At 46.9% G+C, this 17,669-nt stretch overlaps 1 protein-coding gene across 4 annotated transcripts in view; it reads left to right on the top strand.

The window, feature by feature from the left end:
• TASOR2 (transcription activation suppressor family member 2) overlaps positions 1–17,669 on the top strand; it is a 1,020,110-nt gene that overhangs the window by 121,722 nt on the left and 880,719 nt on the right. For all 4 annotated transcript variants that reach the window (XM_078677333.1, XM_078677324.1, XM_078677320.1 and 1 more), the window contains exon 4: positions 4,221–4,293. In XM_078677333.1, coding sequence (XP_078533459.1) covers positions 4,221–4,293 — 73 coding nt within the window. The remainder of the gene's footprint in view (positions 1–4,220; positions 4,294–17,669) is intronic.

Genomic DNA, 17,669 nt, shown 5'->3' with positions numbered 1-17,669 from the left:
AAACCAGCTCCTCTCTGCCCAACAGGTGGGACCCGCTTGTCCAATTGCGTGATCTATCCAGAGCAAAGAACCCTGTGAACTGCACTGACCTCTTCTGCCTTGCTCCCTGGTAACTGCACAGACTGTTCGCCGGACCCGCTCCGCGGGTCCCGCTTCATTGGAGAAGCCATCAGGGGCTGCGGCGGCTCAATGGGGCTGCGAGCGTGACGGCAGGGACTCCATTGACCAGGAGTCCCTGCGAGGCCAACTGGTGACACCTGGCCCGCTCTCCCCGGAAGCCACGCCTACAGCGCACACGTACTAAATCCTGTCTCATACCCGCGCATGCGGGACGCGCGCGGAACTAAGCGCGGAGCGAAGCCCGGGCAAAGGGCGGGCCGTTTGAGGCCGTTAGAGGACGGGAGAGACCGGACCGGGCCACCCCCCTAAAACTCCCATCTCCCGGAATCCTCACCAAAATCGTATGCATTGTTACACTATTGACTCTGCATTTGTGAGCTTTTAAAGACCTAGCTTTATTGACTTCCTGCTTATGCAAGACACTAACTTCCTGTATTGGTCTAACAGGAACAATGGTGTTAACCAGAGTAATTAAAACCAAGGTATCGGGGGGTGTGGGCAAACTGTTAGGCCCCATGGATGACTTTATAACCAAGGCAAATTCATTTATTGACCAAAGCATCTCTTTGATGGAAGGTAGGGTGTCCTTGGACTTAGCGCTCGCTAAAAGATCCTCTATGGGTAACCTAGCGGATGCAAGAACCCCTGTAATAGACAGCAATTCTGGGCAAAGAACCCTTTGTGAGGGTAGGCGTAGCCTACCAAACAACGTGGACCTCTCGGCTTCCCAGCTCTCGGACATCCAGATAAGTTCAGATTTAGAAAGGACACCAGAGCTGCTACCCCAAATTACACCGGATGAAATAAGGCAAGCAAGAGGGAGGAGGGAGGGCGCCATAAGAAAAAGAAAGAATGATCAAAAAAATCCCATCCTCAATGAGATCGGAGATACGACTAGTATGATAGAGAATGCACCTCCTAGAGTTGAACAGGTAGTAGTCTCTGTGATTATACACCAGTCAGCACACGATTCTTCTGACTCTATTAGCTTAGAATCCCCTATTCATCTATCCTGTAGTAACAAAATAACTGATAGCAATAATTCACAGTTGCTAAATAACATCGCAGACATACTGAAATCCTTTCTAGAACCAGTAGAAGCAAGACTAGCGCACATAGAGAACCAGCTATCTAATCTTACAAACCTTATAAAACCCATGCAAGTCCCGGGTGCCCAAAAAACGGGGGGAAACAAACAGAACAAACAGATCCTTCCTAAGCACCCAGTTATACAAAACAATGTACCTATACTGTCAAAAGTAACATCTAAACCAACTCCCCCTGAAACACTAAATAATAATAGACTAGTGAAACCCCCCACTAATGCTGCCATAACTCTACCCCAGGGTAATGCCCGATCAGTAACAACATCGGCGCCAAAGACATCGGCGCCCCAAAAAATCGATGCCTAAAACTTCGGCGCCTAAAACTCCGGATTCTAAAACTCCGGTTTTTAAAACCCCGGCTCAAAAAACCCCGGCCCCAGTATCCAACAGAGGTGGCCCTAGAGGACCTCCTGAAGTTAGATTCCCTGTCGAGATGCCACCGGAAGCATGTCCCTTTGTAGTGGTAATGACAGGTGTCCCCGAGCTAGTGGATTACAATGCAGAACCTACGTGGTCATTGCACTCGCAGATTTGTGTTCTGTTTCCCTACCCGCACTACTGCTGAAGGCTGTGTGGGACTGGCTGCCTGACCTAGCAGTGTGGGGTTGGCTGCCTGCAGTGGTTGGAAGCAAGGCCTGGCTTTATGCCATTCCCTATGGCCAACCGCGCATGACTTTCGGTGTCACCAAAGTCTGTACGTGGCATTGGGTTGTCAGCCTCCGAGGGTGGGGGGTTGACTCCCTTTGAGTGGGTTGACTACAGGGCACACAGCCCCCCTCCTCGAGCTGATGGTGACTCCAGAGACTCCATACTCTTGGGCCAAAACATTTTTAAAGGTGGCGCTAGACCCTCCCTTCCTGAAACACTTCAGAGATCTCATTCCTTGGCGCCTTTATTTTCTTTAAGGTAGTAGGCACATGGTCTCCTCCACGAGCCAGTAGTGGCCTGGGGACTCCATCGTCCAGGCCCTTGCATGGTAGCTTCGGTGTCTACACGAGGCACCCACAGTACTCCTCATTGGGGTCTGCAGGGAGAGCCCACAGCCCCGCCGGCTCCCCTCATGCACCAATCCTGGGTGAATCGGGAACCAGTTTGTTGCAGCTGTTTTTGCTTGCTCACTTTGCTGCGGGAGCAAGGGAAACAGTGGGGTCAGAAAAACATGTCTGTTCCCACCCGGCAGAAGCATTTTTAAAGTGCCCGCCGGGTGGGATGGAACATATGTTTCCCTGCCAGCACTCTTGTGGGCAGGAAATCTACTGCATCACAGGGGTGGATTCTCTTGGCCACACTTAGTGAGACAGCTGCAGGGGATCAGGACCCGGGGCCTCAGGAGGCTCTGGGAGAAGTGTGCACAACGCCCCGTCCCCTTTTGTGTGTTGGCCCTGCGGGATGGAGGCCCTGGGGCCTTTTCAGGCTCAGATGGGGGGCTGCGAGCTGCCTTCCCCTTTCTAATAATGTCAGCCCTGGGGAGAGGGGGCCACGTGCCCCCTCCTCTGAATGTGTTATTGCCCCACCCCCTGGTTTTTTTGTTGCGCTGGAAGCTGCTCTTTTTTTATTTTGCTACGTATTTACTGGTCATACGCAAATTCACAGCAAAATTAAAATAAAAAAATAATTTTTGGCCCGGTGGGATGGGCGTTGTCTCTCTGAGATGCCCCGCCCCCCCTCCAGGTCTGGGTATCCTTACCCTGTCCCATTGGGACTCCGCGAACAGGAAGCACACCCTTTCTGGAAGCCTGTGAACGTTGTGAGTTTATTAATGATTCAGCAGCAAAGTCTTGATACTTTTCTGCAAAAAACTTGTGATCAAGATATTTTTTGCCAAAGCACGGCAGGAGTTTGCTACTAAATCGTGAATAACTTGCAGCATTCACCAACATACCCTTTAGTGAAAAAAACAAAGGTTAAAGTGGTGTTATAGTTAGTTGAAAATGTCAGTTAAAATGTTACATTTTAAGCTAAAAATACTGTGAATTTCGCCAGATATAATTAACTAAATTAACTATAAGTCACACCCTGGTAGTACGCAGTTTTGTCATTAACGATGTCATTTAAAATGTCTCATTGATGTTTTCAGTGATGTCATAGAACATGTCAAGAGTGATGTATCATTTATCGTACTAAGCAGTGCTTGGCGCAATACTTAGGTTCTCTGCGGAAGTACAGCGAAGGTACAGTGTTGCTAGATATCTGTATATTTTTTACCTTATTCTCAAAGACTACTGAGCACCAGATTCACACCAAATCTCAAAACACACTTTCTTGATCAAGATCTAGCTTTCTGCCATATTTGGTGTAATTCTGTTCAGTTGTTTGGCTGTAGCATTGTCTAAAGTTTCCATGGTAAATTGCATGAAGAAAAAAGGGTTTGATGCATTATCATCACCTCATTCCAACCATGATGCTGTTACCGAAGATAGAAAAATATGTATTTTCAGGTTAAGTCAGACTATGAATGTGTACACTCACAAATCTGTTGATGGATGTGTGCAAACTTTCTGGTAACCCTGCTTCCAATTGCACATACATATGTCTTATTTATGATCCGTTCTTAAAATCGAACCCAAGTCTATATGCAGAAATACTAGTATTGTGTGTGGCAAAATAATGTGTCTTGGAGAACGTTTCTAAAATGTGCCACTACACCTAGTATACACTGCATTGTGTTTTACGGGTTTTGTGTCCCGTCATTAAGGGCGTGAGATTCGCCGCATATATGAAGTTGTAAGATTCAAGTAAAATTGTTATTCTGTCTTAAGCATGTTAAACAATGAGAGAAATCTGTAGCTCTTTGTCTCTGGTCTCTCAAACCTTATTTTTTTCTGTGCATCTAAGACAATGTTAACTGTTAACCTATATATAGTCTTTGTCCTAGCCTTCAATATCATTGTGTGTCTGTTTTATAATTCTATTGCCTGTATTCAAATATTCTGTAGCTGCACATTTATTGTAAACAAATGACCGATTTAATGTGTTTTTAATTTTATTTTAAAGGCAAGGTTAGTGTGCGAGAATGGGCTTCACGTTGGTAACAGTAGCATTACGACCCTGGGTGACCCCAATGCAGGTGAGGAAGCAACTGTAAAATGTTACTCTTTTTTTCAGTCTTAAAGCATATTGTTTGAAATACACTTGTTTTGTTATCTGTAACTTACCAGTTGTGAGAAGTTGGCCTGATATATGATGCTCACTAGTTCTAGTGATCACCTTGTATCATGCCAAGCAACCCTTATGGTGCAGGTTGTAAAGTCAACCTTATAGACAAGCTATCCTAGGGGTAGCATGGACTAAGCAGTCTTAGGCTAAACTCTGTACAGGCATGTGAAGCAAGCTGTTTTACCATATACAATCCCTTGAATACCAAATGAAAGGACACCACACAGATATATATTGAAAATATATATAGATTTATTACTACAAATATCCCTGATACTCTTTATGAGCACAGAAGCAAATACGTTAAAACAAAACACAGTTTAAATACACAAAAGTTGCACAATATGGATGAGCCCTAGGGGCCACCTAAACCATATACTAAAATAGTGGTATAAGAACCACTATGGAGAAAGTGAAGAGGCCTAGGGCCTGGGGAATCGCTGGAGCTGTTCGGGACTAGCAGTGAAGAAGTCGGGAAAGGCCCGCGGGACTCGGGAGCAGTGCGGAAAGTGCACGCTTTACCAATGCAATGTCAATGGTGCGTAAAAAGTACAAAGTTAGTTAGAAAGGAACCTTCCGGGTGACCTAGAAAGCTGAAACTTGAGACACAGACACTAGAGGTGTGTACCAGTGTGGGAACACCGGCGGAGCTGAGTTACCTCACCCACAGGAAGCGGGTGCATAGGGTCGAAGTAGTGTCGGGTTTCGTCACGCAGGTCGATGGTGCTTGGAGCTGAAGATGCTGCAGGCGGCTCGATGTGAAGAGTTCCGGTGGATCCAAGGGTGGATCGGAAGAGGTGAAGACCTGAAAGCAGAGGGGACAATGTTCAAAGTCACTAGCCAGTGACTACCGTGGAACCAGAGTGGAACCAGGCGATGTCGGGTGCAAACAGGCGTCGAGGTGTAGCTTCTCTCTGCAGCCACGTGGACACGAGGGGTCGAAGACGTCCAGGAGTCGATCACGAGCTGTCCCACGCAGGCTTTTCGCTGTTGGCGGTGTCGGCGACTTGATAGAAGCAAACAGGCCTTGGCTAATGCAAGCCACGCAGGAATCAAGAAAGGCTTGTCACTCGGACCAGCAAGGTCAGAGTGGGTGCTCCTTTTCACAGGAGCAAGGGCAAGTCTGGAGCAACCAGACCTGCAGTGAAAGTTGTAGGTTTCGTCGCCAAGATGGCCGCTAGCCACGTGGCAAGTGGCCGGGATGGCGCGTCGAGTGGCACGGTGCAAAAGGGCCCCACGCAGATCGTGGAGATGCTGGGGGGCTGATCTTTGGTGCAAGGGCTGCTCGAGGTTAGGGCTTCTCAAACCCCAAAGCACAGCGTCGAGGGTGCCTCTGATGCTGCGCAGTCAGCGTCTCGGGGGTCTTCCAAGAGGTCCGGTCCCACGTCTCTCGGTGCCTCCACGGGTCCCTACTTTGCAGGGACTGTGGATCGGGCTGTGAGAAGTCTGGGAGTCTGGGTCTTGTCAGGCTCTGGGCTCGGGTTCCGGCGGGAGGCGGCGGCAAAGCAGACGTCGAGTTGCTGGTTGGTGCCTGTGTTCACAGGGTGGTCACTCCTTGGCCACAAGGGAGATTCTCTTCCGTCTTCTGTGCAGCAGAATGTCGAAGTCTAGTCTTCTTCTTTATTTCAAGTTGATTCAGGATGATCTGAAGTCTCAGGACACAGCTCCCACTCTTATTCGAATCTGGGGGGCCGGATCACCTACTAGGTCCCTCCTCTGGGTGGAACCAGGAAGGGGGGTGGTTACACCCCCTTTCCTTTGTCCAGTTTCGCGCCAGGACTGGGGCTGGAAAGCCCCAGCACCGGTTTGAACTGGCCTATGCACAGGGACACCTTGTGTGCCCCAGGCATGTCTGTTTCTTTTCAGCCCTGTCCTACCCAATACACAAAATCCTGTCTGGAGTGGTGCTAGCACCTCCCCAGGCAGGAAACCCTTTGTCCAAGCTGCCCTCGCTGGAAGGACTCCCAGCAGCAGGAGGTCAGACTTGTGTCTGTGGTGGCAGCATCCATTTTGAGATGCTAAGGCTCTGTTTAACTTTAACCGGGGTTCAGGCTAGGTACATGTCGTGTCCCTCTAGAAGGGTGGAATGCTACCCCCGTCGCCAGAACTGGCGAGGGGGTAGTATTCCAATTCGTATGACACCTTACTCGACATGTTTTGATAAAGCCAAACCTAAGATAGCATTTAACCGCGAGGTTCATAATGCACTTAAGAGTATATGGTATGGCAATATCATGAAACAGCTAAAGGACATGGTTCCGAAAGCTGCAGACAGGCTCAGCTCATGCCAGAGCACCATCTCACATATTTCCAAGCACTCTGCCTCCAGGATTGATGAGGCCTTCCATAGGAGTGACTGATAGGAACATATGTGTCCATTTTAGGTTAGGTATAGGCATACTACACCTAAGTAAGGGGTGGTTACACCGACTTACCCCAGCTGAGTGATCAGCCAGTTGTGTCAAATATGGAGGCCAGGCCAGGGGTGGCACAATACATGCTGCAGCCCCTGGTAGGCCTTGGAAGCACCTATGCCCTGGGTACCTGAGTACACTGTTACAGGGGCCAATAAGGTGAGCCAATTCCAATTGGGTATGTACCTAAGGTACATGGAGTCCATTTTAAGGAGAGAGCAATTAGCCTGGGGCCCTGAATAGCAGGGTCCCAGGCCAACTATGTCAAAAACCAGCTAAACACCAGGCAAAAAGTTTGGGGGTAACCATAGTCCGATATCCACCTTCCTACACCGGTCTGTACGTAATAATTGTTTGAGCAAGTTTTTACACATATTGCTCTCTGATTAATTACACAGACAAGAGTTCCTACATTCTGAGTGTTTGGGTGTAGTAATGAAATTATAGTTGGTATTTTAACTGTAGAGTAGAACAAGACTGGCAGTTGGAGAAATTCACATGGCATCTATATTCAAGGTTTGCAGCCAGTCTCTGTGGAGAATTCCTCTCTGCTCCCCTTGATTTGGATGCATTAATTATATGCAATACATGGCAATCGTCTCAATCACATTCCTTCAGACTTTGGAGGAGTTGGCAGACATAGTAGGAGGTTAAGCAAAATATTCAAAAGCACCCTGCACCCAGCCGCCCGAGTGCCGCTGGAAGTGAAACTACTACACTACTTTACTTCCCCACTTGTCCTGAGTAAGTGACCAGGAGCTCAGCTCCCACAGCCGCATGGCCTGCTAGCAAGCAGCCTCCAACCCAAGGCCTCCTACCCTCCATAGGATTGCATTGGGTCTACTCTCTCTGCACCCGGCTGCCCCTGTGCCGCTGGGGTTGCAACAACTGTACCTTTCCGACCCTGGAAGACCCCTGAGTGTATGCCCAGAACCTTAACTCCACCAGTTGAGTACTTACCTAAAAGCCGATAACTCATTTTCCTTCCATAGGTTAACATTGACTGGTTTCAATTGGAAATTCTTCTAAGTGTGGAGTTCTGAAACTTTAAAGTATTCATTGAAAATCACTCGAATAACTAATTCCGATTTACTCACCTGGGAGCAGGAGAGAAGCCAGAGAAGCCAGTGCTGCACCTTTTAGCCCAGCACTGAACCGCAAAAGTAATTCTAACTGTACTTGCCAGTAACCTCCTTCCGTAGGATAACATTGCTTGGTTTTCACTGAAAAGTTTCTAAGTGTCAACTTTGAAAATACAATTATATTTGTAAAAAATCACTACTGTAACCAAACGCTTTTACTTAACTGTAACTGTTTACAGCTTAGGTCCCGCGACTGAATCCAGGATCCAGTCCTGTGGTTAGAAAAGTAATCCAAAAAGTAATCAATTGCATTTACTTAGGAAAAACCCATTGAGCTCAATGTTATATTGGGTTTGAAATTGCGTTGCCTATTGCAACCATTGTAGCTATTGTACTTATAAAGTCTATTGCCTATTTGCAAAGTAATTACCTAAAGTCACTCATATTGAGAAAAGTATATTTTGATAACTTGATGGTTCTAAAATAAAACAACTATATCTTTTGATATAAAACAATTGGCCTAGAGTTCAGTTCTTGAGTGTGTGAGACCATTTGCTGACTGTGTGTGTACAACAAATGCTTTACGCTGTCCTCTGATACTGCCTTACTGCTCGACCAAACTACCACTTTAGAGAGTAAGGTTATATCTAACTTTAATCTCTGCCATACCTCTGGAGACTGGGGACTCTATGCACACTGTACATCACTCTGGTCCAGTATATATAGAGCCTTTTTTTTTACAGGGACCCTCTCTATATCCCTAATGTATATGAGCAGGTCATCCACATATAGCGATACCTGGTGCGTGGTGTCCCCCAGCGGTATTCCGGCTCCCGTTTGGGTACATATCGCCATGGCCAATGGCTCTATTGCGAGTGCGAAGAGGAGGGAGAATAATGGGTACTCCTGTCTCTTTCCCCTTCGCACCGGGACGGCTCGGAGATGTAAGGGCCCATTTTAACTCTGACCGTGGGGTCAGTGTAAAGCAATCACGCCAATTGGAGAAACCCTGCCCCTAAGTCGTATTTCTCCAGTGCCGTGAATAGGTAGTCCCATTCTACGGAGTTGAATGCCTTCTCCAGATCCAATATGAGACACCCGGCCCTCAGCCACTGTTGTGTAGCGTCTGCTGCCACTCTAAAGAAGCGCAGCAGATTAAGGGATGGCTGCGAGCTGGCATGAAGTCAGTCTGGTCTGGATGCTGGAAGTGCACTTAAATCGACATTTGACAGCGTTTCTGGAAAAGGAAAACTGCCTGGATCCATCTCAGCACGGTTTCCGTGCATCTCTTAGTACGGAAACCGCCCTTACGGTGGTAGTAAATAGCATCAGAACTGAGGTGGATAAGGGCCAAACCACGCTGTTGGTTATGCTTGATTTAACAGCAGCTTTTGATACCCTGTCCCCCTCTATCCTAGTGGAGAGGTTAAGGGGGATAGGAGTAGGAGGCAGTGCTCTGAAACTCCTCTCCTCCTTTTTGCACTCGAGAAAACAAAAAGTGAAGCTGGGTGAGTTTATGTCCCCCACTATGGCAGTACAATGTGGAGTTCCACAGGGCTCAGCGCTAAGTCCAGTGTTGTTCAACGTCTATGTGACCCCCTTAGCCAAAATTATAAGGGACTTTGGCTATCAGGTGTTATCGTACGCTGATTACACACAGATTATTGTCTCGGCAAATCAGTCAGGGAAAGACGGTGCAGCAAAATTCAAGGCCTGTATGGAGAGGGTCGCTTCCTGGATGGTAAGAAACTATCTTAAGCTTAATGGTGAGAAAACGGAGGTGTTGGTAATAGGTAAGAACCAGGATCTGTGGAACGAGGAATGGTGGCCCACAGCTCTGGGCGAATGCCCTCTGTCGGCAAAATTCGTAAAGAATTTGGGCGTCATTATTGATTCCACTATATCTTTTGACCGACAGGTAAATAGAACGGTTAGCACCTGCTGCTCTATTATCCGTACTCTGAGGAAGATAGCCCCGTTCTTATCTCCCGAGGCGCGCAAACAATCGATGGTCGCCCTGGTGCTATCCAGGATTGATTATTGTAACACCCTCTACTGTGGGATTAACCAGAAGGAGATATATAAACTCCAGGTTATCCAAAATGCTGCCGCGCGATTAGTCTTGAATCTCCCGAGACGTTCATCAGCGACGGCAGCAAGAAAAGAACTGCATTGGTTGCCGGTCCAGGCAAGAATTTCATTTAAAGTTCTGTGTCTTGCTCACGGTGTTTTTTTTGGATCAGGTCCAGAAGGGGTTAAGGGCCTGTTGAAGACCTATACCCCAAACCGATCTCTTCGATCTACCTCAAGGAATATGCTGCAGGTGCCGAGAATTAGCAAAGCGAGGTGGGGCGGTAGAGCCTTTTCTTGGCTTGTTCCTAGGCTCTGGAACTCGCTCCCGCCTGAAATGGCCACCCAACCTTCACTGTCCATCTTTCGCAAATTGTTGAAAACGTGGTTGTTTCCCTCTTCGTGTTAGTTCCTAGGGAATTTGGCTCTGTTAATCTCCTCTAACTCTATGAACTGGCTATGATTATTTCTGCTCTTGTCATTTCTCAGGTTCCAGCGCCTTGATACCCTTTTTGGGTTTAGTGTCACTAATCCAACTCGACTTTTTTTGCGCTATATAAATTTTATTCTATTCTATTCTATTCTGGTCTGCGTGAACCAGCGCGGGGGTCACTTCTAGGGCACGTATTATGCACTAATGCCAGGTTCATCGCCTTTTATAACTAGATTAGTGATTCATTTGGAAAGTAAAGTATAGTTAGATAGAAAGTAAGCCTCCACCACGTTGGTTAAATATAAGATATATTATGATAAAGCCAACTGGAAATGTAGCTTTTCCTAGTCTGGAAATCCAAAATGACAGAATAAAGGAAATAATTGTGAGTCAAAAATAGCGCTTCCACACCACCTCATACACAGGCTAGATGTCTAAAAGGCTGTTGCTGATGGAAACAGGGCAGCAAGACCAAAAAGAGTGCCAAGAAGAGCGGAGGAGTTGACATGAGTTAGGTAAAGGGCGGTATCATGAGCTCTTTGTAGACCCTGCTTCTGCACCACCAAGGCTGTAAGAGACAGCCTTAGAATGCCATGGTAGCAGTGTTTGCCGGCATGGGATGGCAGTGGAATTTGATGGCAAAGATAAAAGTCACATTGGCAGAAGAGGCCTTAAGAGACTATCATCAGACCGCAACTTCTCCCAATAGGTGCCTGAGCCGGCTTTTGGACACTTATTGGATGAAAATAGACTTGTCGCATTAGCAGAAATCTAGAACAACTATCAGCTCGTTATCAGCATTGTGAATCTATTGACCAGAGCAACTACCACAGGGACATTGATCAATGGAACTACTTATAGATAGTGGAAAGAAACATTCTGTGCTCACTTAGCTCCCAATTATACCTCTCCAAACAAATAAATACCAGAAGTGGAACAGTTCTGCAACAGGCTCATCAAAGGTTTCAATAGTCTAATACCCCAGAAGACATCCACAGACTTTATCCTCAGAAAGAAGGCACTTCAGATAAATATAAAGAAGCTAAAACAAAACTAGATGGTATACAGTGCAAATGGGTAAAATGAAAGAAGAAAACGGATTAAAATGTGCCTAAATTGCCACAACAAGTTTTACAAATCGTGCATCATTACTCTGTACAGATCTCAATGCAAAAGGCCTATGTAAGGAACTACATAGAATCCTCTCAGGAGTCTACAACCTCCAGTTCACCACCCAAACAATCCCACAATTGCAAGTCTTTTGTGATGACATTGCAAATGAACTTACCTCTAAAATAAACTGCAAATCTACCACAGGAGCAAGCTGACCAACACTGGAACGCAAGGGATGTTTGAAGTGCTTTAAATAATGTTATCCGTTGGCAATCGCTTAGGCGGCTTTGCAGTGCATTGTTTTTGTTCATTGGGCCACTTAGAATACGGACTAACCTGACAAGCCAGGTTCCCTGTAGACAGAAAAACAAATAACCCAAACTGCTAATGGGCTTGTGGGCTTGTTGGGCATCTTTAGGGAAGTGCAGCTTGACTCCCGTGGCACAGTGACAACTGGGCAAACCTATTACACCTAGAACTTCACTCTGAAGCACAGAAGTGATGGGTGGAATTCTGAGAGAAGTCTCAGCCACTGCCAGGTGCTCAGACCTCATTCTATCCCATTGTTTTATTGACCACTATATGGCTCTAGACCAGGACCAGTAATATGTAAATCAGCTTTGGTACTGCTCCAGTAGAAGACTCCTACCTCGACTGCCAGGTCTTCTCTGAAGTAGAATGCAAGCTACCCAGGCCAGTTTCGCATTGGTGCACCCCGTCAGTTTGTATACGAGGAACATAATGATCAAAACAAACTGAACAGGGCTGGCAATAGTCTTTGACCTCTTTCCATTCCCGCTTGAGGCCAAATTAAAGTAACTGGTATAGGTAAACAAGCCATCAGGCAATATGTCAGACCCCTGACCAGCATGAACCTTCAAGGACATCTTACTGACTATCTGTTGCCTTTGTGGCATGAAACATATTTAAAACCTTGTTCATCAGACCGTTCATTAATTAATCTTATCGGATCCAACCAACTCTTGACCGTTCTTGAATTGCACTTTCTTAGAACAAACATTGGCAAAGCGAGTAGGTCTTAACTATGAGACTTATTGGCTGTGTCAATTTGATTTTAGCTATATTGTACAGTGATTGCAACATGTCTGAAAGTTAGTTATATAAAAGCGATACGATGCCGCAGCACTCAGTATAACAGCACTTTTTCTCAGTTTCAGCCATGTTGTGCAGCTGCTGTACAACATGCCTGAAAGTAAAAAAAAAAAAAAACTCCAGGTGAGGCCTATTGGCTCTGCTTTTGTGTACTTTTTAATGCGCTACAAGTCGGCGTGTCCTCGTTTACTATGGATGGTGCATTGGCATCCTGTGAAATAACAGTGGCCCCACACGACCAGCAGCAGTGTGGCCCAATCTTTACTTTCACTAAAAAATAACAAGCAGGCGGCATAGATGTATTAGGCAGTGGAGGGAATAAACATGCAACAAGGCAGGAGTGGGACGAGATGGTACAGCCAGAGGGAATGTGATGGTATATTTGAAAAAACAAGCATTGGCAAAGCCCAGTATAAGTCTTGCAGTGGGAGAAGGCATCAGTGCTCAGCTTACTGTTGACGCACAGGTAGAGCCAGCAACTGAGATAGAAGACAGGCAATAATTGCACCATCTTTTGTGTTCTCCTTTTGCCAAAGCCTGCATCTTTGTACAGAATATACAATCCCTGCCATTCAATCACTTAAGCAAGCCATTACAGTCATTTTAATTTATTGTCCATGTCTATTTTTTTTTATTTAAGTGGCACTCCAATACCTTTAGGTTGAGTTTGCACTATATTAAACTGAAGAAAAAAAAAAAGTATGCCGGAAAGATGACAGCAGCAAGGGGCAAGCAATCTGAAAGCAGTCAGTCACAGGGCAAGCAGCTGGGGGGGGGGGGGTAGGGGAGGGGTAGGGGAGAAACAGGGGTAGGTGGGTGAAAGTCAATGGTAAGGAATATTCAAAACAAGGTAGATAAACAAAAAACCCATACTGTTACATGGACTGAAAGCCGGTGCGAAAAAGATGTTGTGAAGAAACGTTCTCTGAAACGCAGTGCGAGTAGCAGACGGACACAAATTAAACGTAATTAATTGTCCAGGCTCTGGAAAAAATTAAGGAAATTATGTCAGGAATATGTTGGTGGATAAGGATTCAGCTATAAAGATTGAAACCAAGTCTGAAAATGGTAGGTGATTGTGGGGCTCCAAGACCTTTACTGCATGCAATAACCCTTGCAGCAACAGCATATTCAAGACTAAAAAAACTTATTGAAATAGCTGACTGCACCCAGGTATTCACCTTCATAAAAGTGAAGAGTCTTCTTTCTCTTTTTTTTTGTATTCTTTTTTTTTTACATTTTTAGAATCAATCATTTTTATTGTGCGGAAAGCAGGATAAATGCACACAGCTTCCTGCCTACATCTCAAGGCCGGCAGAGCAAGACATGAGCTTTCAGGCACACAACCCGGAGGCCAACCGCGCAAAAAGCTATTGTGTAAGGCATCTGTGTTGACTCCCAATTTAAAAGACATCCAGAATATAACAAAAATATGACAAATAGAAAACAACCTAATTCCCTTCCACCCCCTGTCCCACCGCTCCACCATACATCCTAAACCCTTATTCCAGGGCATCACACGGTACAGGGTTTATGCTTATCCTGCCGACTTTTGGATCTCGCCATGGGGCTCTAGTGGCAGAAGCTTGAAAATCTGTAGGTATTTAGGGCATGTCACTTCTCTGAGGTCTTTCGTGAGTAGTTGCAGAAAAAGGGCCCACAATTTCGCAAAATCTTTACCCTTCCCCTACACTCTGAGTGACATGCGCTCCACAGCTAGGAGTTGCCACAAGTGGTGTACCCAAGCTGCTTTTACTCCACATCTTACACATATGTATAGCGCTAGCCACTCCCATTTGTACAATACAAAGTTCCACATTTTGATAAGTTCCTCATTCTGACAAGTTCTTCGTCAGACTTGTGGTGCAATCGTGGTCAGGGGACATCTGTTCTCTGATTGCACAATGTCCACAGCCCCGTGCTTCCTTGCCCAACTGGTGTGGTCATGGGGCACAGCCTCGTGCTTCCTCTATCAGTTGGTGTGGTCACAGGGCACAGCCTCGTGCTTCCTCTATCAGTTGGTGTGGTCACAGGGCAGCTGGTCGTGACAGGTTGAGTTACCAACAATGGACAGGATGTGGCTGAGTCTCTGGCACAACTGGGGGGTGATGCACACAGGCAGCTTCTCGGAATCGGCTCGACCACAAGGAGCAGGGAGGGTTGGGCAAGTTTCAACAGAGATGTGGAAAGCAATTCTTCATCAGGTTGCCGAGAGCATGGCAACACAAAATGGAGTCATGTGGTTTATTTTAAAATACAGTTCATCAGGGCCGCCAGTAGCGCCAGTGTAATCTGCCTACCTCTGAGAGATCTCAACGGGAAGGTGTTAGGGTGGGAGAGGCCTAGTAGTGTGTATTCTGGGGAACTGGGCAGTATAATCTAAAACATAGCATCAATATCATCAAGGACCGCTGTCCAGTAGCTTTCCAGTTTCGGACAATGCAATAATAGGTGAGCTAAGGTTCCAGTTAATCCACACCCCCTCCAAGAGAGATCAGTTTTGTTCTTGTCCCAGCAGTGCTCCCGAGCAGGAGTATAATACCAATATGTAACTACTTTAAAAGCGGATTCCGCCCCAGCAGTGTTGTGTGCAGTATGATGTGCCCTGTATAGAACATGCTCCCATTCCTTAGGTGTTAAGGGCCTACCCAGTTCAGATTCCCAGCGCACCTGTGCCTTTGTGTGATGACCTGAAGGGCGTGTTATAAGCATGGAGTACAGTTCGGAGATAAGATGACGATCATCCGCCTTGCGCACTAGCCATTTTTCAAATGAAGCATGGGGTCTGGACATGCGGGCATAATTGGCTGGCCTAGTGACCCAGTGACAAACTTGGCTATAGGGAAAAGCGTCTGTTGCTAAAAGATCATAGTCCTTTCGCAGTTGGTCAAAGGGTATCAGCCCCTCCGTGTCAAAAAGGGACCCAACCTGCTTGCAGCCTTCCTCTAGCCACCTCTGAAACACTGTTGACGCCTGTCCCGGGGTAAAATCCAGTGTTTACTAGCCATAGGCCTATTCCATTCCTCTAGGTATCGTAGACACGCTGCTTGGTAGTAGCCGCCTATGAGCAGGAGACCCAGTCCACCCTGCGATTTCATGCCTGTCATATGCACGAGAGAGAGACGTGGCTTTTTCCCCCTCCCATAATAGCCTATTAATAAGGGACTGTAGTTTCTTGAGTGTACCAGGTGTACCAGACCGTCCTCGCGATGGTCGGCGTCAGCTTAAACCCCAGTTATGTTATGTCCGTGTGCTTCCAGTGGAATGTGAAATCCCTTTGCAGGGCCTCTACGTCCTCAGGGGTAATTGAAAGATTCAAGATCAGTGATTTTCCTAAGTTGACTTTAAAACCTGAAACTTCCCCGAAGGCAGCGAGTTCGTCGAGCAAAGCGGGTAGTGTCGTCAGAGGCTCTGTAAGCGAGAGAATCACATTGTCTGCGTACAAACTGATTTTATGGACGTCTGCCCCGAACTTAAGACCAACGACACCATGGTTAGCTCGGATCCACTGAGCGGAAGGCTCCATATGGTGCGCAAATAAAGGCGGGGACAAGAGCTAGCTCTGTCGTGTCCCTCAGGCGATGGAAAAAAATGCCGACCTGCACCCATTAACCCGTACAAACGCCTTCGATGTACAATATAAGCACCTGATCCATTCAAGGAAGTTATTACCGAGCCCGTATCTGCGCAACACTGCGAATAAATAGCCCCAACCTGCGCGATCAAAGGCTTTTTCGGCATCTATTGATAAGAGAAAGACCTGTTTTTGCAACCGCTGTATGCTATCGATGAGGTGCAACAATTTTTTGGCAATATCTCTCCCTTGCCTGGAAGGGATGAAACCCGATTGATCTGGGTCGACAATGTCCGCCATAAGAGGGTTAAGGCGCTACGCTAAAATTCCCGCAACGATTTTCGCATCAAGGTTAAGAAGCGAAATAGGTCTGTAGGAACCGCATGCCTGTGAGTCCCTACCAGGTTTCAAAATGACAGAGATCGCCGCTTCAGACATCGAGGGCGTCCCTACCCCTGTTTCTAGAAATGAATTAAACATTCGGGTTAGAAAGGGAGCCAGCTCCGCACAAAACGTTTTATAGAAGGAGGCCGGGAATGCATCCGATCCCGGTGATTTGGCCAATTTCAGTCTAGAGATGACTGATATCACTTCCTCGATGCGGATTGCAGAGCCAAGTTCTTCTGTCACGGTTTTGGGAAGAGGAGTTATGCCACATGTTCTTAGACATGCATTTGGGTCTTGCGGTGGCGGGTCTTGCTCTGTATAGAGAAGTTGATAAAAACTGCGGAAGGTGTCAACAATCTGATCGTCTGCGGACTGTTCTACACGAGAGTGGTCCCGCACTGTCTGAATTGAGGACGCCTGCGCCTTAGCCCGCAGCCTATGGGCCAACATCTTCCCGCACTTATCACTGCTAAGGTAACATTTGTGTCGCAGCCGTAGGAGAGCATGTTCCGCTCTGTCCAGGTCTAGGTGTTTCAGCATTCGCCTGCGGTTCTCTAGCTATCGCCACACTCCCGGAGCCCCTGTGCGCTTATGAATCGCCTCTAGCTCTCCTACCTCCCTCTCAAACTCAGCGCGTTTTCTTCTGCATATTTTATTGTAAGTTGCCGCAACAACAATGAACTCCCCTCGCACCACCAGCTTCAGGCCCTCCCATACCGCTGATAGAGAAGTGTCCCCAACATCGTTAACCTGGAAATAATGTACTATAGTGTCTCGCATGCCCTTAACCACATCCTCCGAGTGTAACAGGTTCTCTCTAAGCTGCCATCCGGGATGTAATACTCATGTACGCTGCGCGAGCAAAAGGACGGAAATGAGGGCGTGATCAGAAAGAGAGCGGGGGTAATTGCAGAGCAATACAGGCTAGCCATGAGTGAAGTAGAGGCCAGAAAATGGTCATGGCACGCATATGTTTTATGCGTGGCGGAGTAATATGTATAGTCTCGCTCAGTGGGATGCTGAACCCGCCACACATCATGCAATCCACTATCTTCCAACCATCGCCTCCCCACCGATGGGAAAGCCCCAGCTTGGTGCGAC

The sequence above is a fragment of the Lissotriton helveticus genome, chromosome 1_1 (genome assembly GCF_964261635.1).
Source record: "Lissotriton helveticus chromosome 1_1, aLisHel1.1, whole genome shotgun sequence".
NCBI classification, from domain to species: Eukaryota; Metazoa; Chordata; class Amphibia; order Caudata; family Salamandridae; genus Lissotriton; species Lissotriton helveticus.
Note: the sequence above shows the minus strand (reverse complement) of the source record. Positions and strands in the feature narration are given on the sequence as shown.